Consider the following 26,225-nt stretch of genomic DNA (forward strand, 5'->3'; position numbering starts at 1 on the left):
CAAAGGTATTGATATATATTTACGTTTATGTTTAAGCAATATCTCATGAACGTTTATTGTATTTTCAGCTAAACCGTGTACGTGTATGTGTTCGTATATGTTTCGTATAACATATTGTGGTATCAAGGCAGTATTTGTTATTTGTCAACATCCTATTTAACTTTGTTATACTTGTATGGAACTAAAGGGAATAAATAATAAACATTATAATTATTAACGGTTTTATATATGGCTAATGGATTAAGATGGGTAACGTTCCCCGAGTAAAGTGGGCGTTGCTTGTAGCAGCAGTGGTTTTGAGCTACCCAATCATGTTAGGAAAACTATGAAACGACATGAGCAGAAATGTAATATATGTTTATTTGGAATCATCCCCAAAAACTTTTAAAGGTGCTCCAGAATCTAAAATGCAATTATTTATTTATCGTGTAGACGATAGAAGACCAAAATATCTCATTATTTCAAAGACAATAGTTTTACTGTTTATGAACTCGTCTGTATATCGAATCCTATGTCTAAATTTAAATATTTCAAATTATCTGTGCCTTTGTCAGAATTCAAGTGGTTGCTTAATGAGACGCTATTGCAAACGGCGTTATTGTTCGTAAATTTGTCCCTCCAAAAATGGACAACCAATAAATTATTATTCTCAACATGACTAATTTATCCTTAGCAACGTATACTTCTCATGGACATGGTACTGGTGAGAAAAAGTAATTTTAAAAACTGTGTATGATTTTGTGTTTTTGCAAGATATAGAGAAATATTTTGACGATTATTCCTAGTTACTCTGGATTCTGATCAGTTTAAAAATCCAGCATATGGAATGACAAAAACTGTCCTAAATCAGGCTATTTGGCATGTACCAGAAGACTAACACGGGCTATAAAGTGGTTTGTGATACAAAGCTTAGTACTTATTTCCCAGATTTTATTTCATAATAACTATCAGAACTAGATCCCCAAATATGACATAATAGAATATTCATGCACATCTTAAAATTGTATATAAATTGTATTGAACGTGTATATTTTCTTTCTAATTGTACCATATTTTGTGTACGAATAAAATATTATTATTATAATTTTGCAGCAACTTCTTCTTAATCACCTTTTACGTCAACTTCTCCTTTATCACCTTTTACATCAACTTCTCCTTTATCACCTTTTACATCAACTTCTCCTTTTTCACCTTTTACATCAACTTCTCCTTTATCACCTTTTGCATCAATTTCTCCTTTATCACCTTTTACATCAACCTCTCCTTTATCAACTTTTACATCAACCTCTCCTTTATCACCTTTTACATCAACTTCTCCTTTATCACCTTTTGCATCAACTTCTCCTTTATCACCTTTTACATCAACTTCTCCTTTATCACCTTTTGCATCAACTTCTCCTTTATCACCTTTTACATCATCTTCTCCTTTATCACCTTTTGCATCAACTTCTCCTTTATAACCTTTTGCATCAACTTCTCCTTTATCACCTTTTGCATCAACTTCTCCTTTATCACCTTTTACATCAACTTCTCCTTTATCACCTTTTACATCAACTTCTCCTTTATCACCTTTTACATCAACTTCTCCTTTATCACCTTTTACATCAACTTCTCCTTTATCACCTTTCGCATCAATTTCTCCTTTATCACCTTTTACATCAACTTCTCCTTTATCACCTTTTACATCAACTTCCCCTTTATCACCTTTCGCATCAATTTCTCCTTTATCACCTTTTACATCAACTTCTCCTTTATCACCTTTTACATCAATTTCTCCTTTATCACCTTTTGCATCAACTTCTCCTTTTGAACCAGTAAGACCAATATCTGGACCTGAAAAAGTACACACAAATATCAAACAAAAATGTTGCTTTTGTTTGGCTGATATTCGAATTTTAAGAGTTTTCGCTACGCCACTTCCAGTTGTTATCTGGTTTCTGGAAATATATTTAAAATGCCATTCGACGGGTTGAAATATCTTACGCATTGTCAACGGTTCGTCCTGGGTACTCAGACAACAATTGCAAACTAGAACCGTGGTTGTACCGATCCAGTGCGTACCCGACCTGAAACGTTGCATTTTAAAGTCACAGTGGGATTTCCTCCCGAAAAGAAAAGCATGTGAACATTTGGTAGTAAAAAGTCGATGAATCATTAAATGTTCGGTAATGAAAAAGACGCATGTATTTGATAACATTTGGTAGTAGAAAGTGTTATTTTCGGTTGTAAAAAGGCGAATTTATAATCGCTGTAAACCTGAAATAACCTTTGCACACCAAAAATTAAGATATGATTGAATATATCTCGTCAATTACAATAACTTTTGTTCTGATCAAATAAAAGGGATATGAGCCTTAAAAGTTTTGAAAATTGTTGTTTTCAGACTTCTGTAAAAGTATATGTCGGACATCAATGACCTTTGACCTTGCAAAGTTTAAGGTATTCCATGTTAAAGGTTAATTAATAAACTTTTGATGCAAAGTTTAAAGGTTAACAAAATTTCAATTATGTTAGGTAAATGTGAACATAACCCGAACATTATGTTTTGCCCGTTATCATGTATATAATGTTACGTTATGTTCAAAATCTAAAGCGTGTACAACTATTAGATCATGAGATATTCGTTGTTTTACATTACAGACTTGAGTTTATACAGCAAAAACCAAATTAGGTACGGTTACAATACACAATTTTCAAATTTTACAGAGCGCAATTTTGATCAAAATACCAATTGTCATTTGGAAAAATAGATTTGAATTAGACCACGTGACAACTCTTCAAGGTAAATAATTGCGATTTTCAAATGGCCGTAGAAGTTAGAATTCCACATAAAAATTGAAGAAATCTTTGGATAGATCTCGTCAAGGGCAACAACTTTTATGCAGGTCAAAGGTCACTAAGGGTCAAGACCACGAGATATGAACCTTGTACAAAACGTACAGAATATTGGACAAAATCAACTGGAAACTAGAGCTGTGAACAGCACTGAGCGTGGCCCGTGATCCTTTTCCTGATAGCTGTAAAACTTTTTTGAACTTCAAACCCTCTCAAGCCCGGTGTTGACTCGACCACTTTTAGTAAAGAGCCAAGCTAAATGAAATGTTTTGTGAAAGGATAAATTCAATCTTGTATCAATATAACTTATCGTATGGTTTTTTTAATAGCTTCATGGTAGCTTTAATATACAGGTATGTGTGAAATGTGAACATTATGTGACGGAATTTCTTTACTGATATAAACATGATCCATAAGTGTCCCACCTTCAGTAGTGTAATGATGAACAAGTTGTTGAAAACCAAATTTTTGAAAACAATTTAGTATAGACAAATGACCCTCCAAGATATTTTGGTTGAAATTCTCCATAATAACATAGTCTGAACCAGATTCTTGTAATTCAACTAATAAACATTGGGAGAAATACATCTAATTGATAAACGGGTGGTCTATAGATAACAATTACATTAATATTTTTATCCAAAATATTCAAAGGAATGTGTTCTATATTTAAAACTCCCAATTTTAAAATGTTGACATTTTTGTTTGCCTATAATATACTCCTACTCCTCCGTGCCCCTTTTCTTTCCAAATTTGAAATCTCTAGTGTCATCATAGCTGTTTGCTTTTATTCCCTCAGCCTAACTAACACCAATAACCAAAACTGTTGTGTGTATCTTGCAGATAGCGTTCTGTTTATGGTACAGAAAAAAATGTATCAAAAATTCACTACTCTATATGAGTGTATGTTAAATTATTGTAAGTGAAAATTGAAAAAAGAAAGTTATTTTTTTAAGTGTTAAAAGATTATATAATCAGATTAATCTGTTATGAGCCAAACTACTTCACACCTGCATGTCAAAAGTTCATATGGATAGCTTTCCTATCATATTATATAAACTGTTATAACACCTGTCAATCATTTTAATCCCCACAATCTACAGATTTTTATCACATTTTTTATAAACATTTAACACTTTTATGCCTATTTTCACAAATTCAATTTTGTATTAAACCACACATATCGTTGAAAAGAGAAAATTGAGTAGATCCAGAATATACAAACCATATTGCTAGGAGTTAATTACATTGTAAGTTAGAAACCTCAGTCAAAAAAAAACCCAATATATTTAAAACATCTTTTAATGGATTATTGTCATATATCATTGAAAAGATAATCAAAAGGGAATTACAAAATTGAAAAAAATAATTTTCTGTTTTTATTAGAAAAGGTCATACAGTCGTCCAAAGTTGTCATGGCTATTAAACCGGAAGTTAATATTTGTCAACCAATATGAGTACTCCTGTGGATAGCTGAGGTCAAGAACATCCTACAGTGAAATTTTCAAGGTCAAGGTCACATGGTGTGGCCTTTTGAATTGTCAAAAAATTCAAACGAATATAAAAAAAATTCAAATTCGAAATGCAAAATTCTGTTTCATCAAACTGTAGACAAGGTTTTAATAGACACCAAAATCATAAAAATCGGATAAAAAATTTAGGACTAATTAATTTTTTGCTAAAATGTGTCAGTCCGAGGTGACGGCTTATGCATTACTTCCGGTTTGGATTTTTTCTGCTAAGTGCATTCTAATTATGTCTAACAGACAATATTTATGGTGTTTGGTAACATCTGAAATTTACACCAGAAGTGGGGTGCCAGGAGTGATTTAAAAAAACCAGAAGTTCTCACGCAAAAACCGGAAGTGATAGAAAAATTTATTTGTATGGACATTCTGTATATGTCCTGTGAATTTCAGATCAATCGGATAATTAGCGACTGAGTTAGAAATTTTGAGCTTTTTTGAAAAATTTTTGATTCAAATTGTTTTGACAAAAATATTTAAAAAATTGAATTTTTTTAGCCTCACCAGATACGTCTTATAACAATGAACATATTAAAGAAAATTTCAGGTAAATCGGTTCATAAATAAGCCCTACAGACTTGACACAAAATAAATATTTGCACATTATACAATGGCACACTTCCGGTTCAGCAAAAATTGAGTTTTAGATATTCATTTTTGATTCCAGGCCATTTAAAAATGTTTGGTGAAGACAATTATGTTATACCATTTTCGATTTTGTCTAGGGACGTTCCCAACAACAACTAAAAAAAAAAAATAAAAAAAAAAAATAAACATAACGAAAGCAATGCGTGACAAATCTAATTTGCCACGCAGTAACTAAAAAGCATAATCTAAATTCAAACAATCTTCTCTCAGATGTTGTAAGCAATCGATTACTGATGGTACAGACAATAAAATCACGAGAATCGAATTATCTCCTGATCCTAAAAATGGTTTAAAGAAAAGTTGGTCATTTCAAGATGGCGGCTGATCCGATACTTCCAGGACCAAATATATTATTTCAAATCTTTTAATTGAACAATTCTAACATATGGCCAATTTCAAATTGTCAAGTGAATGACGTCAAAACAGAAAGGGAAATGAAAAATTAAAAACAAAGAATTTTGTTGGCAATCAAAATGACTATTTGATATTTTCAGATCGATTGGAAAAACGTATAAATTAAAACTGAAAGTCTGCGACAAAATTTCAAATCTGAAATTTTGTAAAGTGCTATCTTATAACCATTAGTGCATAATAATAAACAAAACAAAAATAACGTTCAAAATAGATTCAGAATTAGACCGGTAAATCAAAAAAAGTAATGAATGGTTTACATGTACACAACAAGGAGCAACTGGGTATTACAGATGATCATGATTTCAGGCATGGATAGTTTTGACTGGTGGCGTTTCCAGAATTCGAAAAAAAACAATAGTCATTACGAAAACAAAGCAGTGCGTTCAAGGTAAATTGCACAAAAACGCACGGCAATAGAAAATTAACCATAGCAATACAGCTTCGAGCTCAACTCTTATAACCTTGTAATTTAATATTTCAATTTGAATCAATCAATTTCCATTATCTATAATACGGAAATGAACATTGTGAAATATGCAGACGAACTGTAGGTAATAAGATTAAAAATGTTGAATAACACAGTCTTGGTTACATAAAAAATACCGGCATGGCAAGGAAGTATTCTTGTACTGATGCCGATTTGCAATTAACTCCTAGATCATTCCATAAACATCGGACCCTTGTATTTAATACTTTGTTTAATCATACTGATTTATACTCGTTTTTACTCAGGGTTTGTTTTTAGTTAAAGAAGTTTTAGGCAGGAAGGGGACATGTTGTTCAGAGTTTTATAAATATATTTACACACCTCGACGTAACAAGTCAGATTTTTAACAGGCTTTAATATTTCAACTTAGCAGTCAAATCAGATGCCAATATATTATTTATTGACTGCACGTACACTAACTACTTCAAAAAACCGAAATGTATGATTTTAACCAGACAAAGATTACACTAAACCTCTTGGTCTGTATTTAATCAGAATGAAAATTGATTAGATTATATAAAGTTATATTATTTATATATATTATATGTATTTATTATTAACATCCCCCTCCTCCCCTCTCATTCTAGTGCTGATAAGAGTTTTGGTTTAATGTAGATAAATTATTGTTCTAACTTACCGGGTTGTTCCAACAACCTTCTCATATTATTAGTTTGTCGTAAAGGATTGGCCATTATTAAAGATCCAGTCCATAACATGACCACTACCAACATCATTTTAACACTAAACATTATATTATTGTTAATCTTGATCTGTGAATACGACTTTGTGTTAATGTATATATATAAGAACAGAGAAAGCGTAGGTTGATTTTCCACATCGATCAATAAGTTTTGAAACTGTCGACGGCACGGGCTTTTGTTAATTGATATTCATTCCTACGCAATGAGTGTTTACAGTGGTGTAACCTATTTTCGTGGATATAAGGATTCAACACCGAATTTCGTCCAAGTTAAAAAAACTTTTTTTTTATGTCTTAGATGTTTCCTCAGATATTCTACAAAATATTTAAAATTGGATTATTTTGATTTTCTTTATGAATCCTTCACTTTGACCCATATTTCATGAGTAACCAACTCGGCAACGGCGGCAGAATGTGTCACCTATTTTCCTGTACAATGTTTGATCTATAAATAAGTCTAGAAAAACACGTTGTATGGATACCGGGTGGTATAATTAATTTCTCTTAGTATTTATCTTTAATATCAATTCATTATAACTACTGACAATTCCTACAAAGAACCTCGATTTAAAAAAAAATAGTGACTGACAAAATAAGATGATTTGTTGCTAAAAGTCACTGAAACAACATAAGAATATGGTCCACTTTGTGTTCCATAGAAATTTTCTGCTGACACGGAATCCGCTAGTTGATCACGTGACTTTATTCGTTGGACTACATTCTAGCAGACGACACTTGGAATTCCGATTACCGCTTGGGATTGTAAGAAAATTCGGCCGATAAAAAATGGTGACGTTTGGTAATAAGTGAAATCCGCCATTTTGTATTTGTCAAAGTATACATTAATACATTTTACCTTGCTTGAAACTACTGAATTCATTCTACTAGCTGATATTGTACAGATAATTTGATATATTTATCAAAACAAGCAAATTCGGAGGTCACGTGAGGTCGCACATGTAAATTATTAATCATTTCCGGAAATCCACGAAAAATAGGTTACCACGAAATTAGGTTACTTGACTGTATATTATATATAAATTAAGAAAATAACACAAACATTTTATCTCCTGCACGTATTAGTAGAGAGACGTTGTTACTACGTTGTAACTATGTAATGTCTTCCTGAAGGTACCTAAATTATATATATATCACTGTGAATCAAAAACAACCTACTGTACTTATATATATTATATAATTTCTGTCATCTTGGCAATACCCAATGAAACTAGAGAACCGTTGACAGTACACAGGCAGTGTGTAACCGACCTGATACATCGTTGAAACGTTGCATTTTAAAGTCAGTGGGATTTTCTTACCGAAAAGAAAAGCATGTAAACATTCGGTAGTGAAAGTCGATAAACCTTTTAATTAAACAATTTTAACATATTGCAAAAACAATTTTTCAAATATCTTCAAAATTCTGGAAGTTGAAATTTCAAGTTTAGAAGCGAATAACGTCAAAACCGGAAGCGACATGAAAATTTTGAAAAGAGAATTATATTCGCAATCAAAATGTCTATTTACTTGTAAATTTTCAGCTCGGTAGAAATAAAATTATAGAAGTTAAAAAAAACCATAAATTAAAACAAAAAAAGTCAGCTATAAAAAATCAACATCTAATTTTTTCAAATTTGCTAATTAGTAATGATCATAGTAATGAACAAAACAAAACAAATATTACAATCAAAATTTGATTCAGAATTAAAGCAGTTGCTCTAAAAACAAAATGAGTATAATATATATTATTGACGATTATTTTTACCTTTAGGGGACATTTCACTACTTGAAAAATCAGAACGCATCCACCCCTCTCTCCCTCCTAAACCTTTTAGAGATTAGCCCGTAACTGTCTAACTAAGATATTGCGCTTTAAATCATTCTTCTATCTTATACACATCCAAATTTTCAATTTTTCTTTACTAACTACTGTAGTTCTGTTGATACTCAGCATCAAACGGTGTAAAATCTTATCTTATCAATAATGTTAAATGTGGGGATAGACATGGTACGGTGTCTACCTGATACAGTCCTCAAATGTTTTATCAGGCCTATTTATCGTATAATATAGAATATTTTAATATTATATAGTATAATATCTCAACTTCCTATTTTGGTATAGATTTGGAATTTGATGTATGAAATTGCATTTTCTTTCAGATTTTGTCAGATGATGAGGGAATTTGAAGCAGAAGGATAATTCTAAAAATAGTTGTTTTGTGTTCAGTGCCAGTTTAGCAGATGTTGATAAATTGTAGTGATCAGTTCCCTCCCTTTAATATTAAAATTGGAGAAATGTATTTTCAGCAATTATGTCCCTTGAACTTTATAAATTCATCGGTCAAGTCCCAATCTTTTGTTGTTGACGCTATACTATTTGTAGTGTGTGTTGTGTATGTTGAGCAGTTATGACGGGGGTGGCGCCTTTTTACGATTTACGTTCTCACATATGATATCGTACAAATTTGCGACCTGTAATCGCAACCTGCGAGGAAACGTAAGAAAATTGCTCTTTCTTGACAGTATCGGGTAGGACGGTCATCCATGAATTATTCCAAAGAAGGCAGTAGTTATTTAGTAAAAGGCGGACCTTGTACAGTTGTACAGTTGATATCTCAGCTCTCTACAACAATACCTTGAATAAACACCAGTGTTAGCCTGCATTAGGCTAGATGTGTCAGTAGTGATTACGTGGATTTGTCACCTGAGCCCGGCCATTACGTTGGCAACACAGTTAATAGTTTTGATTGAGTTGTCCACGCTGTTAGCCATAAGGTTGGTTTTACAATTTACTGACATCAGTGGGTTTCACTGTAAACCTTTGTTACATCTATAACTACATCTACCCTGACCCCAAGTGTTATTAAAACCATTAATAACACGACAAAACTGCATTATAATTTATTGACATTAAAACAATAGAAATACATATATAGATATTGAATATCCGTCATTAACAGAGATCGTTAAGAAGATCATCAAGTGCTTCCCGAATTTCATCAAACTTGTCTACAAATCTAGCTTTAGAAGGTTCGGAAGCTATTCTTTTCAGCTTAGCCTTATCGGCATGCGGGCCAATTCCTAAAGTGAAGATAACTGTCCCGATGCCTTCACTCCTACTCGCAATTTCCATACGATCACGATCAGATTTTACGGCAGCTAGGAGTATCATTACATCTTGGGACTTCAAGCCGAATTTGGCCAAAAGTATCCCGGGCTCCACGTTACCATTGTGTTGAAATAGAATATAATGATAAATCTGGCTTTATTAAACCTGTGTAAATGAGAAAACTGAACAATATATGTCTATAGTGAATATGTAACAAAGTTCAGCAAGAGTAGCGATGGTAATTGCTATCAAGAAGAGATAATAATTAGTAATAATGATTAACGTATATTCCAAAGGTAATTGCAGACATGGGACACGTAGTTGATTTACACAAGTTTATATAATTTGAAACTCCACTATAATATGTATTATGACAATACATATTTTCGCAATTGAGAAAAGGCATATACACTACCCACTAAGCGATTTGGTTTGTCAACTCGACATCCCTCTAGGTGAGACCATTGTTTATTTGTAATTGAAGTGTTAAAATTAATTGTCATACCTGTACAAATTGGTGTTTGATATATCCATTCTCCATCAATACATGATATACCTTGTACCATCTCAAAGCCTTTTTTACATTCCATCTCTACATTTCCACAGTCTGTATTGAGCTCAGAGTTAGTTATATTAGGATAAGTCAAGCAATCTGTAATTTAAATTTGTAATTATTTGTTTCCATTAGGTACTTCCGACTCGATGACTCGCAACACCTCGACAATTGGCTGTTTGTCTCAAAACTTACTTGTTATCTACATCTTAAGATATATGAGTATTTGTTTAGGTCAGTATACGTCGTGATAGTAACACAAATTGAAACGAAAGACATTGAGTAAACCGGAGTGCTTCTGACTCTTACACCAATTACAAAGCTAACTTAAACTACATCCAGATCTATAAAATTCGTCTTTAATTGCAAAGCAGAGTACAACTTTTATGTAATAAATAGGAATATTTACCGGCATCTATAAGAATCAGAGCTGTTACGGAGAATAACAATACGGAAAATAAGAGGTTATTCATGGTTCTTGCGTATATATCGAGACTGTTGAATGCTGAATTAGATTGCCATACAGGTCACAATGAGGGGAATTAGGATAGGACAGTGGCATTAGCTTGCTCGTTTTCGATTTCCAACTGTCGAGGGATCTTTAACGTGTCTGTGGCACACGGGGCACCGGTTTATTGTCCCATCTGAACGACTAGACGCTTTTCCTTTGTCAGATGCATCACTGACAGGGGGAAAACGGATTGAAAATCCGAAGTTATCTAGACGCGATTCCGGGGTTTCTGGTTAGGGAGCAAACGTCTAACGCAGCGGGCCACCGCGGCTGCCCCATAAATGAAAGGAAAGGAGTAAAACTATTCTTAATGGTGCGCTATACATTTTAAAACAGCTTTCACATAGCCATTTGATTCCAATATTTTGAATTCTATTTTCTTCATCGTTAAGAAAAAGCAAAGCACCAATTTGCGCTAATATAAGCTCCTGAATATATATTTGTTAAAAAGAAATGAGTGATTCTGTATATAAACAATGTTTAAAACATAGATATTGATCTTGTCTTGTATCATTGTTCCGATTTGCAACGTAATCGGTAAAATATATTCCAGATGGGCCAGAGGTTAAATTAGTGACAATAATATGACCAAAAGGAATATTGTTCACAGTGATTTGATCACAAGTTAATTTGGTTACCGTTGTTCGGAGTAACGTTTCATATATTGTTGATCTACTTCCTCATGGGCAAATTACAGTAGCTACTACCAATGTATTGCAAATATGTTGTTCTGCCTCTATCCCAGCCTCTGATAGCTATTGTGAAAGTTGTCGACTGGTGTAGAGACAAACTAGGCCTTATTTTATGGGGAATTTCCACACCTCTAAAGGCATTTATTTAAATCGGAACGGCAATATTACCAAATATATTCGGAAAGATGGATATTTTTTGTAGTTAAGCTATACCATCATAATCCCCCCAAACCATTTATCTCTTCGGTTCAATCGAAGTTTTTTTTAAAGAAACTTATCTCTAGTTGGCCATTTATAAATTCAATGGTAACGTGATGCTAACAGAACGAAATTAACGATGATACCCAGCACGAATTTACAGTCATCGTAAAGGTAATATTATATCATGTCGGATTGGATTTTATTTTCGACAATTAATCTTATTTGGTGGTGACCATTTTTAGGGTTTTTATATCATGGTAACCAATTGTCGTTAAAGATTATTGATGCTAGAGCAATATTTCGTGGGGTTAAAATTAGATTGGAATACTGGGAACTACAAAGAAAGGATTTTTTCCACATTTCTTAATGCATGACTTTATGAAGCCCAACCCAAAACTAGTTTAAGCACACTCCGTTTTAAATAAACCCTATGAAAACAAATTCCGTTTGATCAAGAAGATACATAGTAAATAGCATATTTAATAGCTATACTTTTATTAATATTTTTCTTCTCTTTCGTTGGTCGATTTAAATACGAAACTTTGCCGCGTGGCTTTCTAATTTCTGAAGAAAAATGGCGGAGGCCAGTGTGATTGCATTGAAGGATATAATGCGAACTACTCCTAGTATGGAAAAGGAGCAAGCTTCTGCTAGTCCCGTAGATACGGAAAATAAATCTGTCAGTTCGAGTAAAGGTAAAGGCAGTAGACATTCGAAGAACACTGCGAAGAAAAACAAAGATGAAGCTTTGGGAAAAACTGGGATGACGCGGTTGTCCAGTGGCAGTACTAATTTTATTACAACTAGTAGCAGTACGGCTATTGTCGGTAATGATGGAAATAATAGTGTCAAATGGATTAATCTGTGTCGCAGAGAGTCTCACAAGAGGGATATTGATCCCAGACTTTGTTTCTCGACTATTCCGTTCACTGATCAACTTTATGGTGACAACGTGATCAAAGACATAAAAGATATTCAAGAGGCAGCAACAAGACATTCAGTCAGAATAGATACTCTAACTACAGAGCCGAAGGCTCTGGAAGGCCTGCTTACAGAGGCACCTCAAATAGAGGACGTTTCAACAGATACCAAAGACCAAGATTTAATGGTTATAATAACTCTAATGGTACTTCTAGTAGTGGCAGTCAAAGTAGTTTAAAAAAAACTCCAAGACGGAGCACAGGAAAGCATAAAGGTATGTAATGCCAAATTTGAAGCAGGTAGATTTTGTAGATAATTGGGGAAAATTAACTTCAGATCCTAATATTCCTGACATTGTGTCACATTGTCATACTGAACTAATGCCAAATACAATACCAGAGCAAATAAGTCCTCCTGTTCATTTTTTTGACAGGTTTCAAGAAAATATTATTGATTCAGAAATAGACAAGTTAATTGAATCTAAAGTAGTGATAAAAGTAAATCCAGTTGAGGGTCAATATATTTATCAGGCCTAAAAAGGTGGTGAACATCGCATGATTTTAAATCTTAAAAAATTTAACAGTTCTTATATTGAATATCATCATTTTAAGATGGATACCTTCGAATCAGCAATTAAACTGGTAAAACCACACTCATATATGGCACCAGTTGATATAAGACATGCTTATTATTCCATACCTATAGCTGAAGAATGAAGAACAGAAAAATTCTTCAGGTTCAAATGGAAAGGTTCAATCTTTGAGTATACCTGTTTAGCAAATGGATTAACCTGTGCTCCTAGATTTGAGACAGTTAGGTCACACTAACACCAGCTATATTGATGATTCTTTATTACTTGGAGACAATTATAAGGAATGTGAAGAGAATGTGACTCAAACAGTCAAACGCTTAGAAGTAGTATATGTCTTTTCGGATATGACGCATTTCACTTCTGCGCATGCGCAGCTTTTTCAATGCGTCATATCCGAAAAGACACAACTGTTAAAATGTATTATAACAGACTCCCCAAACTGTTAAAATGTATTATAACAGACTCCCCAAACTGTATTATAACAGACTCCTCCAAACTGAATTATAAATTACCCAAACCACAGACAAGAATCACTAATAATAATACAGTAAAAAATAACCGCATTAAAAATGTCTTTAATTTTAAAACACGAAAAAAAAATTTGAAGGAGACGGTTTCTTCTCTGCGCTAACATCTCTCATCCCCAAAGTGGCCAATTTTGTCTCAAACAACAAATTTCCTCAGGAGTAGATATAAGCGAAACAGTGAAAAGATCTAACGAGTTGAAAGAATTACAACATATAAGAGAAATGCGAAATAAAAATTATTGGATAAAAACCTCAACTGATTAATGGGAGGTAACACTGTTTATACACAGTTAGTTGTCTAGAGTATTTTTGATTTAATAAATTACCTTTAACGCCTAGTAACAGTCACGCTATAATTAACATATCACGCGTGCAACCTCAGCACAGACAGTCTAGACTCTCAACTGTTAACCATGTTTTTGTTGAAGATTAGGAATTTAATCATACCAAAAAAGGTATGTTCTTTTTTTGTTTGATTTAATTATAAGACGACAGGGTGGAATTAAGATTAATTTGCTGTTTTTTCAAAATATCAATTTTTGTTTTATTCCAGTCACAAGTTTTATTAGATGCCAACATTTCATATCACGAAGAATATTTAAACCATCGGTAAGGGGATAGAAAAAGGCCAAGAATTTTTTACCAAACTCTGTGACAAATATCCAAGGTTTCAAAATTGTTGCTACAGATTTTCGAAAAGTGTTGAAGAACAAAAGGATGACGCATATCTAGCGATCCTAATAAGAGCGTTCGTGACCTTTAAATTATGACTGCCAATAGTGTAAGACGGGAGATAACTATGACCACTCTTATTAGGATCGTTCGTGACCTCATTTTTCAAACTACTCTTATATGACCGCTCTTATTAGGATCGGTCGTGACATTTCATAAAGTGATTCATTTCGATCGCTTTCTCCTTGTATTAAATCTTTCGTATTAAAAATATATGGTGTTTATTGAACAAATATGTCTTTAATAAATGTCCATCCTCCTAAAACGTATTTCGGTGCGGGGGACATTCAAAAGTCACTGGGTTCTCTTCCTGGATTCCCATGGGCAAAATATCCCAGAGAAAAACATCTCCCAGGGCACAATTATACAGGTCCAGGCACTAGGTTAGATCTGCGTTTAGACGAAAATGATAATCCCAAACCAGAACCCGTTAATAGAGTTGACGCAGCAGCGCTCAAACACGACATTCTGTACAGAAACAAAGACATAACATTCAGACACCATGCAGACAAACAAATGATAGACGAACTCGAAAATATTCCCAATCCCACTTTCAAAGAGAAATTACAGAGGGCTCTTATCATAAAACTCTTGAAGGCAAAATTGAAATTGGGTATGGGCATAGCAGACGAGATTCACAAAGAATTTCGAAAAAACAAACATTACCTCAAAGTCAAAGTTTTTGATAAAGATGAAATTTGGTCAGCCGATTTAATCAACATGCCAGTCGAGAGAGGGTACAAGTATTGTTTGACGGTGATCGACATATACACGAGATACGCTTGGGTCTTTCCCTTGAAAAACAAATCGGGTCTGACTGTCAAACAAGCATTCGAAACAATGAAACAATCCGACAGACGACCCCTAAAGTTGTGGGTTGATAAAGGAAGCGAATTCTACAACAGAAATGTGAAATCTCTGGGGTTTGAAATTTACAGCACGCATAACGAAGGTAAAGCCGTAGTGATAGAAAGATTCAACAGGACTCTTAAAAGCAAATTATTCAAGAAATTCACGGAATTGAAATCTCAAAAATGGCTTAAAATATTACCGGTTGTTGTCGACGAATACAATAACAAAATACATTCGTCTATAGGTGTGACGCCATCGCAAGCCTCTAATAACCCGAATATCATAACGTCCGTCAACACTCGAAACGAGATTAGCAATTTGAATATTAAACCCAAATTCGAAGTTGGAGATCGAGTTCGTATATAAATAAATCATTGTTTCAGAAAGGTTACGTCGGCTATTGGACTAACGAGATATTCATCGTTGATAAAGTAAACAACACAACACCTCCCATGTATGAATTGATCGATCAAGACAAAGAACAAATCATAGGAAGGTTTTATCAAAATGAACTTCAAAAAACTGACTTTTAAAAATGAATCTCGAAAATGAAGATTTAGGTGAAAGGTTAAGAAATTTAGATGTCGACAAGCATTTACGCTCTCTTAAATTAAGATTTTTTAAATTTAAATGTAAATTTATCTTCAAAATATTATTGAATGTGTTTTATCAGAATGTTATACAAGTTTTTTCGAACACAAACTACGTATATATTTCGTCAATTGGGTCTTCAGCAATACTTTCCGCCTACTTCGAAAAACACCTAAAAAAAATCGACTTAAAAAATGAATGCGTTTCTCGATAAATACGGAAAAGACACGACCACAAATTTTCAACTTGTGAAATGGGCCAAGGAGTTGAACGTCTCGCCGTTTTATTATTGCATGCGAGATGAAATTGATGAACTGAAATACAGGAAAGGTAAATTTTACGCCATCACAAACATTCACACGTCGGATCAAAAAGGAGTTCATCACTCTGCTTTACACAAAGATTCTTCGAATAACTTTTATATCTTTGATTCTTTCGGTCTAGAACCGACAGAAGAGATAACGAAATTGACTAGCAAACCAATCAAATGTTCTACGTTTCAAATTCAAATGCCAGGACAAAAGCTGTGTGGTCAGCTGTCGCTTTGGGTTTTATATCGGTTGAGTTTGGGAGAAAAGTTTGAAGAAATTATAATAAATTTAACTCAATAAAAATGGCAAACAAGTTTGGATTAGGGTCTTTACCTCTAGAATCTAAAAATGCCATGAGTTCTACGGCGTTTATAAACAAAGCGAAACCTTTTTTCGTGGATCAAATCGGAGACACCTTACAAGGGGATATCGATATGAACAATTTCAAAATAACTAATTTAAAGTTTCCAGGAAACGATAACGATGCCGTGAACAAGAAATATTTACTGGATCAAATAAACGCAATTCAAATAGATAAGGACCATGTTGAAAATAGAATAAATGACGTGAAAAGATTCATCAGACGAAATATTAAAAATCTTGTGGACGAACCCAAACTACAACAAGAGTTAACGAGTTTGAAACGTCTTATTCAAGTGGATAAAACAAGTCAGTTGATATCTAAATTAGACGATAAGATTACGAAGGTAAAAATAGACGTCCAACGTTTAATAGACAACCCAAATGTAAACGAGGATAGATTGAAACGAAAACTATCCGCTTTGGAAAGAAAACTTGGCGAATTGCTAGCAGAACTAGACAAGACCGCGGACAAAACCGAGTTACAAAATTCGATATCCAATTTGAACGAAAAGATCGCGAAGCAAAAATCAGATGTTCAAGATATAATTAACACACTTCCCATTGACAAAGATACGTTGAAACAACAATTGACTGCTTTGGATACTAAAATCACGGACGAATTAGAAAAAGAAGTGGGTGTGATTAAAAACTTTCTTCAAAATAAATTTCGAGATGATATGAAAAATTATATTAAAGAACAGGTCAATCTTTTGGTATCTAGAATTCATGACGATTTTTTGAGACAAGAGAAAAAGTTGAGCAAATTAGAAGCTATTGTCACGGACAAATCGTATTATTTCAATCTTCCATTCGAAAGTGACACTGTCTTCGATAGAAAAGATCAAATTTATAAATCAAACAAATACGGATTCAAAGCAGAAATAAAAGTAGGTACTCTCGCATACGGAGAACCGAAAAACGTATTCGATATCGGCGAAACGGAAGCGTGTACTTTTCGAGGTAATTGTCTGATTCAAATAGAGTTTCCCATGAAGGTTAAAGTCAATAAAGTAGTCTTCAAACAAACCGGTAAGGGCGTCAAACATATTTCATTATTCAATGATGGTAATTTGGAAGAGAATATACGTTTGATTGATAAAAGGGATCAGGAAATTGAAACGAAAAATGGTAAATATGTAGACACCCTTAAAATGGAAGTAGAAAATGATAAGGATATCATTGGAATCAAAGATTTGGATATGATATTGGAGACGAAAAATCCACCATTAACCAACATTGTCAAAATTCCACCATACGAAAAAAGAAATGTCGTTAGTACGCGTAAATGTTTTTACTTTTAATACCCGCAAATATAATAATGTTAGGAATGGAATAGGGAATCTATACGATATTCCGTAGTTCCATTTATCGGAAATTCACTTAATTTAACGACTTAAAAAATGGAACTCGAAATTTTGGACAAATTCCATACAGAAATATCAGCGGTCAAAATAAAGAAATAATCAAAAATATATACTTAAAAAAATATGAATAAAATCGAACTTGATGAAACATTGATAGAAAACGCCCTTTTTTCCGATGTTATCAAGGCTATCTCTGATAAATTTAAAACATTCAAAGGACAAATTAAAATAGATGGAGAGATAGTGGAGGAAGAGAATCACAGACAATACATGTCACTCCTCGGTTTCAATGCCAAAACCTTTCAAAATATCTTTTCAAATATGGACAAAAAATCCGATGCTTCCGATTGGTATTTTACAGGAAAAATAATTTTAATGAAAGACAATTTCCAAGAAATAAAAAGATCGAGAGTTGGCAGAGGAGGAACTGATCTGCTTAAAAAGATCAATGAATACGAAGGCGAAAATTGTTACATACCTACAGATGCTCACTGTTTTATCAAATGCGTCAATCGTGTTTTGAACAAAGATTTAACGTGTAAATTTCAAGAATACATCAACGGGTTTTCAAAAGCAAATAGAAAAGGAGTGATGACATGTGCTAGAATGAATGAATTCAACAAGAAATTTAACACTTCGTTTCAAATTTATAATCCCAAAAACAGACATTTTCACCCCAGAGACGTTCACGATGAATTAGATTGGGTTTTGTACTTATACAACTCGCATTTCTGTTTGATTAGAAGAAGCCAAAAAAGTTTGGGAATTCAAGAAATAGAAGACAATTACGAACAGGTGTGGAAAACGTGTAGAGACGATAACGCAGTAACACAGGTTTCACCGCTCAAACTAAACGTGCATTCGAGTATGAGTGATGATGCGTTATTCGCTTGGGATTGCGAAACGTATTCAGAAAAAGACACGCGAAGAGCAATTCCTTATGCCTGCACTTTAATTAATTTAGAAAAACTAAGGAAAATGTTAAACAGAATAAATAATCTATTTCCAGATTTAAAGCCTACAGATCCCAGTCCAGAAGAATTTTATGATAAACTAATGAATGTAGTAGAAATATTTGTAGGTACAGATTGCATCGATCAAATGTTGAAATATTTAGGTCAATGATAGAAAGAGATTAATATTAATTTCTCATAACGGCAGTGGATTCGACAACTGGATCGTGCTTAAAAATGCAAAAAAACTAACGCATTGCCCTTTAAAAACACCCAGAGGAATTCTATCTTTTCCTTTATCTAATCCATACACGGATGAAGATTTACAGAAAAAATGGAAAAGACAGAAAGAAATAAAGGGTAATTATTTACAACATATTAATTTCACGTGTTCCTATCAACACGAATCCTCTAGTTTGGCTGCATGGGGAAATTCTTCCAATCTTCCCGCGAATTTGAGAAAGATTGCCGACGTAGATATCGCTAAATACACGCGAGACAACTGGGAGGAATTGAGACACGAATGGGAACCTTACGCCAAGAGAGACACTCTCTGTTTGGGAGCTTGTTTGATAAAATACAACCAAGTCACGAAAGAAGTTGTAAACCAGAATATGTCCAATAATCTAACTGCTCCATCTTTATCTTTAAAGGGTTGGTATTATTTATATCATTACGATAAAGAAATGGTGGAAGAAGAATGGTATGAAACTACTAGAATGGTTGCGAAACATACCGAAAAAGAAAATATAGAAAAAGTTTATTCGCACACAAATCCTTTTATAAGAAATTTTATCAGACGATCTATTAAAGGAGGAAGAGTTTCGGCAAATAGAAAATCATTTGAAACGAACAAAATGGATAAAATTTGTAACGTATTAAAGGAATATACAGAACTTGAAAGTAATAACATAATTGATTTATTCAAAGAATACAGCGCAAACACAAAAGACAAAACGGAGGTTCATTCGAGACTTAAAAAAATAAAATGTACTAAACTAATGGCATTTTATGCTAACGGTTTATACGCTTCCGCCATGTCGGATTTAGACAGCGAATATCCGAGAGCCGAAAGTGGAAGACCGTTTCTACCAGAAGAAGAAAAAGAATTTGTAAAACTCTTCAATAAACAAAAATTCAGACCTAGAACAGCTATTTTAACAGTGTGGTTTGACTATCCCAAAAACATGTTCTTCCAACCGATACCAGCTAAAGATAAAATCACTTTCACGAATAAAGAAGGTAAAAAGGAAACTGGCACTAAAATCAGGTTCAGAAATGGTTTCTGTCACGACGTTTTAACATCGGTTGGTATTCAAGAAATAGTGAAATCCGGTGGACGAATTATTAGAATATTAGATGGTATAGTTTACGAAGAAAATTTTAAAACTCCACCCTATAGAGATTATATTTTAATTTTGAGAGATTTAAGAAATAAATATAAACGAGAAGGTAATATCGTGGGTAGTAACTGCATGAAATTATTAGGTAATTCCTTGTATGGTAAATCAATTCAGAAAGATATATTCACAACTAGACATTTATGGAATGAAGCAACTTTACAGGCCAACTTTGATTTACGCGTTAAAACCTATGAGAAAATTAATGACTAACACCTAGTCATTAGGATCATTCGTTTTGTCTCACAGTAAAAAAATAATGAACAATTTCATTCACGTCATAAATGGATTTTATAAACCCGAAATATACTATACCCACACCGATAGTTTGTACATTTCATCCAAAAATTGGAAAAAACTAAACAGAGCTGGTTTGGTCTCCGAAAAAGACTATTGCAAAGGTAAAAACGATTACGGTGACGGTGGAATTATATTTGGTTTATATTTAGCACCAAAAGTCAAATACAACATCGTTTTGACTTCTGATGGTGTCTTAAAAGAAAAGAAAACGTTTAAAGGTTATTCTAATGATAAGATAAGTGTAGAAGATTACGTTCCGTTAGCAAGCGGACATGATGTGTCGAACGAATTTAATAAACCATGGGAAAAAAGTTTCACCAATGGAGTAGTTATTCCAAATGATAAACAAACTAAAGTTTTTAGAAGTTATTTGAATAATGTTAAAAGAAAACCACCAAACAGTGAAGGAATTATGTATCCTTACAACGACAAAGACGAGTATAGTTTTGACGAAAACTATGAATTTGATGATTTCGATTATCTTTCTAATCAAGAAGAGAATGAAGATTGTTTTAAATGAAGTTGAATGACAATTTCTTCGTTGCCAAAGTCTATGAACCTGTTTTTACCGTCTTTGATTTCCAGATTTATATCTTTGATCATGAAAGAATTGACTGGTAAATAGGTCGTTTGAAACGGTTTCTCTATAATTCTGTATCCGATCGGCACCGTTAAAGTCGGTATGCTGTATATGATTTGGCGTTTGTGCTTGTTGAAAAATCCACCGTTGATCAAATTACAGTGAATGTTAATCACGTCGATATCGTTCTCGATGTTGGCCTTGTGCGGCGCCAATGTCGATTGCGCGTATATTCGTTTATCGAATCCTAGTAACGCATTCAACGAATTTTCTACGTTGAAATCGACTTGACTGTTATTTCTCAAGATCAGTTTTATTTTGTTCAGATTCAAATTACCTTCGAATTCGATATTGTTTTTGCCGTTCACGCTTCGGATAGGTATTCGTTGATGGCTACGTATTCGTAGCTCCCCGGTAGTAAGCTTATGGTTTCGAACGTAACTCTGTTATCCGTCGATATTTTTAGTTGATTGTTTTTTTCGTTGATGTTTCTAATGGAATTGTAAACGGAGAAATACTTTAATCCCAGTTCGTACTGTTTATTGCGATCGAGTTCATACTCGTAGTCTAGAGACAATTTGATGTCTGGTTTATTCGAGGTGATAACGAACAATTGTTCTTTATTGGACATTTTTAATGACGTTTATATAGTCTTTTTTAGTGATGATTTCTTTCTCCAAAAGTCGTTTTAATATGGCATTGACTTCGTTGTATTGTCTGTCCGATCGATGACCTTCCTTCATGGCCGCTAATATTATTTCTAATCTATTAAGTAATTCTTTATTGTCGTCGGATAAAAACGTTATACCTTGTCCAGATGCCACCATATCATCGAATTCGTCTATTTCTTGTATGATTGGTGGATAATCTTCTGCATAATCGTCTGATTTCTCTTCATCAGGAATAACTTTATTTAAATATGTTTCAACTTCTTTCAATCTTCTTGTTTCGGGTCCTGACTTTCTTATTGCATGTAGAAATTTTGAGTATGCAACTAAATCCTTGTAATCGGCGATTTCAACATCCTCACCATTCATTAAATCTATTAATCCTTTCGTTAATGTAAATATAAAGTCTTTTGTGTCGATTTTGAATAAAGGGGAATTTGGACTAAATATTATTCTAAATCCATTAAACAATAAACCTTGATTATCAACGATTGGTTAAATGCTCTTTGGTAAATCTGGGTCAGGGTTTGAAAAAAGACGTTTTATATCAACTAATGTCCTAATTATAATACCATTATATTCAATCGGTTTGGGTTCTATAGGAGGCGTGGGTTCTAAAGCTAATTTCTTTTTAATATCCTCTTGAGATTTTAATATGGGTTGAAATAGAGTTTGTAGATTTTCCGTTAATCCGAGTTGTTGTAATCTGTTATTTTCAACTTGGGTCTTTATTTTATTCTTAGCTTTGATATATTCTCTATTTATTTTTAAAAAATTATTCCAATCCGTCATTTTTAAAAAAATGAAATTAACATATATCGATCATAACTCTTTCTCCCGCAGGTTTTCTAGTATTTACAAATACATATCCATGATCATCTGGGTTTCTCCATTGAGCTTTACAAACCTTTTTAAATGTATCTCTGTCCATTCCGTGATTTATAGACTGAATGATTTGAGATAAATCTTTATCGTTTAATTCAAATAATAAAAAACAATTTGCATTTTTTCTAATGAACATAGAATCCATCCCGTAAAAAGATTGGGATTGGTATATGCAGTGACAGTTGTGATGTCTTCCTTTGGTGAAGAATTCTTGTTGAACAATTTGATTTCTTTCCGCTACGCAGTCGTCAAACAATATTAAGTTCTTTCGATTGCTATCAATATTAGACAAGTCTAGATCAATAACATTTTTCGTAAGAAAAACTTTTATATCCGTTGGATTGAAAGATGGATTCTTTGATTTAATGAAGTTTTCTATCATATCTTTTATTTCCACTTCTTCTTCGTTTTCTTCGTAATATTGAAATATGTCTTGAACGTCTTTCTTTGGTAAATATTCCAAAGCTTTGAGGAATTGATAATACGATTGCTCTGGTGTTGTTGTGTAGATATACAGAGAATCGAAATCTAAAAGGTTTGGTGTTGTCAACATGTTAAAAGTGAGATGAGTTTTCCCAGAACCCGAACTACCGCATATACACATGAGCATTGGGTTATTAGGAAATATTTCTGAATGATTACATTTCTTGCCCATTTTTATTTATTACATTTTCGTACCAAAAATCACCCCGTTGCCTTTATACTTTGAAAGGAAGATTCCCTCGCCCGAACGTATGTTTTTAAGAAATATGGCGTCGCCCTTGTGTTTGACCTTCATTTCTCCGGTGTCGATTTTATCTATTAATTTGCTTAATCCCTCTTTAACGCTTTTCTTGGTTTCTTCGCCAAATCTTTGTCCGAATTCTTTAACCGTCCCTAATATATCTCCTACACTCGAACCTCCTCGTGCTTCTCTTTCCATTGCCAAATTGTGTCTACGTGCTTCGGCGTTTGCAGCGGCTTCAGCTTTCTTATCGTTGACAGCTATGGCTAATCCAGCAGCTCCACCAGCAGTTGCACCGGCTGCAGCTAAACCAGCAAAGATTAAAGGTAAGAAAGGTAAAAATCCACCTTTTTTAGTTAAATTCTCATCAATTCTTTCCAAGTCTATATCGTCTCTGACTTTGCAATGTTTGTATTTATCGATAATCTTTTGGGTTATATGCACTTTTTTACCGTTGTAAGTTATTAGAGTCGGCGAATTCGTTTCCATAGCTTCTATTATTTTCATAACTAAAGTTTCTGGTTTCATTTTTAAAGGGTGTTTTTTTATTCAATTCTTATCATTCTTCTATCTGATATTTTAATCAAATGTTTTGCTTCTTCCAGCAATAAACAGTAGCCGGTCACATCTCCTTGTGTTTTATCGATGTGAATATTTATGTTCACCCCTGTTTTGAAAAGATCTTCTTGATGAGCTGACAGATCGAAACAAAAGATTGGATGATTGAGTGAAAAATCTGTGTATTCAAACTGAGGCGTATTTCCAAACAATTCGCACATGTTTTTATAGTTTCTGTACAATTCGTTGTAATCTTTTTTGGAAGGATCAATTGTCAAAGGTTGATTGGGATGATTATCGTTGTTCAATCTGACTTGAACTTTGCGAATGATGGGATCTTGAGTATGGTTCAATGCCACTCTGAAAATGTTGTTGTTGTTTGTCTGAGAGTCTGGCAAGTTTTTGAAACCGACCATTAGATATCTCGCTGGTTTGACGGTGTTGGTGATTGGCCACGTGGTGCATTCTCCCGTTAAAGTCATGCTACCTACCGTGTTACGACGAAGAAAAGCAATTTCGATGTCTTTGGTTAAAGAGTTGAATATTCTCGTTTCCATTTCTACGGAAGGAGTGATTACCGGTATGTAAAGTTGGATATTCGTTATTTCCAATTTTGCGTCAGAGTTGTTTTCACCAAAGAATATCTTGTTGTCGTTGATTTCTCTTTGCAAATGAATTTTATACGGTAAACCTATGGAAACCTTTCTGTGTTCCAAGAGACCAAATAAAGGATACAACTTCCAATTTACGTAATTACCCCATCTGTTGTTCTCGACGACATTGTTGTATTGAAGCGCTCGTTTTTCAAATCCGTGATTTACTCCGCGAGTCACTCTTTCCAGTGTGTTTCTAGCGACTACCCTTATCCTAGCAAGGTCTGCGTCATTTGCTACAGTTCTGACCGGTTCTTTTAAAACTTCTCCGTCACCGACATCGGGAATCCATCCCGAAACTGAATCGTAGTTTTTGGGATAGAGAACCGTTTTCAACATTGTGTCAAACTCGCCGGGGTGTTTTATGGTCTCTATCGGATTTGAAGCAGCTTCCAAAACCATTTCGCTGAATAAAGACGGAAAGAAGTTGTTTTCTAAAGTCGTGTTGGTATGTGGAATTCGATTCTGAGTGGCGTCTTTGATTTTGAAATCGCATCAGAAATGGGCATCGGAAAGCAGCAACCAATTGGACAACGAATTAATTTCAAAGGTAACTCTTCCTCCGTCGTTTATTTGGGTCTTTGTCCCTACTGATGGTGAGATGATAATACATTTTTATCCAATGATTTTGAACCCTTTTCCTTGTTTTTCTAGGGCTTGTCGTTCTAGTCTCTTGTTTCTTAGTTCTCTTATTAGCTGTAGTTCTTTAAGTTCGTCAGATTTTTTCACTGCATCGCTTATATTTACTCCTGCTTTTGCCACAGATCCAAGAGCTTTCGCCTCTCAGGAAATGAGGGATTTGCTGTTTGAGACAAAATTGGCCACTTTGGGGATGAGAGATGTTAGCGCAGAGAAGAAACCGTCTCCTTCGAATTTTTTTTGTTCGTGTTTTAAAATTAAAGACATTTTTAATGCGGTTATTTTTTACTGTATTATTATTAGTGATCTGTGGTTTGGGTAATTTATAATACAGTTTGGGGTGGGAGTGTGTTATAATACAGTTTGGGGAGTCTGTTATAATACATTTTAACAGTTTGGGGAGTCTGTTATAATACATTTTAACAGTTGTGTCTTTTCGGATATGACGCATTGAAAAAGCTGCGCATGCGCAGAAGTGAAATGCGTCATATCCGAAAAGACATATACTACTCTTAGAGCAGCTTGGTTTTATCATTAATTTTGATAAATCAATGTTTAAACCTTCACAAAAAGTAACCTTTTTGGGTTTTATTATTGACTCAAAGGAAATGCTTGTTTTGCTGGATGATGTCAAAAAAGATAATATAATTTCAGAATGTCAATCATTACGTAATAAGTCCAAATGTAGAATCAGAGACTTGGCTAAGGTCATAGGCATTTTAGTTTCATGTTTCCCAGCAGTCGAATTGGGACCATTACATTACCGATCACTTGAAAAGGGGAAATTTTTAGCCTTGAAACATTATTATGTTAATATCTGATGAAATGAAATCAGAACTCAAATGGTGGATAGACAACATTCATCATCAAAAGAGAAACATTGTTTGGTCTAGTCCTAAAATCACCATCATAACAGATGCCAGTTTGTCTGGCTGG

General features: G+C 33.7%; 5 protein-coding genes across 5 annotated transcripts; 3 read left to right on the forward strand and 2 right to left on the reverse strand.

The window, feature by feature from the left end:
* Window positions 1–1,102: 1,102 nt before the first annotated feature.
* Window positions 1,103–3,423, reverse strand: LOTGIDRAFT_162884 (hypothetical protein; the record flags this gene model as incomplete). The annotated part of the gene is made up of 2 exons (XM_009058902.1): window positions 1,103–1,833; window positions 3,261–3,423. 2 exons carry the CDS (start codon window positions 3,421–3,423, stop codon window positions 1,103–1,105), a joined length of 894 nt encoding a protein of 297 aa, XP_009057150.1.
* An 8,827-nt stretch (window positions 3,424–12,250) lies between these two features.
* Window positions 12,251–14,329, forward strand: LOTGIDRAFT_162885 (hypothetical protein; the record flags this gene model as incomplete). The annotated part of the gene is made up of 2 exons (XM_009058903.1): window positions 12,251–12,802; window positions 14,270–14,329. The coding sequence occupies 2 exons, from the start codon at window positions 12,251–12,253 to the stop codon at window positions 14,327–14,329; spliced, it is 612 nt and encodes a 203-aa protein (XP_009057151.1).
* A 2,175-nt stretch (window positions 14,330–16,504) lies between these two features.
* On the forward strand, window positions 16,505–17,866 carry LOTGIDRAFT_162886 (hypothetical protein; the record flags this gene model as incomplete). The annotated part of the gene is made up of 1 exon (XM_009058904.1): window positions 16,505–17,866. One exon carries the CDS (start codon window positions 16,505–16,507, stop codon window positions 17,864–17,866), a length of 1,362 nt encoding a protein of 453 aa, XP_009057152.1.
* Window positions 17,867–18,250: 384 nt separating this feature from the next.
* On the forward strand, window positions 18,251–20,495 carry LOTGIDRAFT_162887 (hypothetical protein; the record flags this gene model as incomplete). The annotated part of the gene is made up of 2 exons (XM_009058905.1): window positions 18,251–19,006; window positions 19,047–20,495. 2 exons carry the CDS (start codon window positions 18,251–18,253, stop codon window positions 20,493–20,495), a joined length of 2,205 nt encoding a protein of 734 aa, XP_009057153.1.
* A 2,143-nt stretch (window positions 20,496–22,638) lies between these two features.
* LOTGIDRAFT_121291 (hypothetical protein) lies at window positions 22,639–23,370 on the reverse strand (the record flags this gene model as incomplete). Its single annotated transcript, XM_009058906.1, has 1 exon — window positions 22,639–23,370. One exon carries the CDS (start codon window positions 23,368–23,370, stop codon window positions 22,639–22,641), a length of 732 nt encoding a protein of 243 aa, XP_009057154.1.
* Window positions 23,371–26,225: the final 2,855 nt, after the last annotated feature.

The sequence above is a fragment of the Lottia gigantea genome, assembly GCF_000327385.1.
Source record: "Lottia gigantea unplaced genomic scaffold LOTGIsca_36, whole genome shotgun sequence".
Classification (NCBI taxonomy): domain Eukaryota; kingdom Metazoa; phylum Mollusca; class Gastropoda; family Lottiidae; genus Lottia; species Lottia gigantea.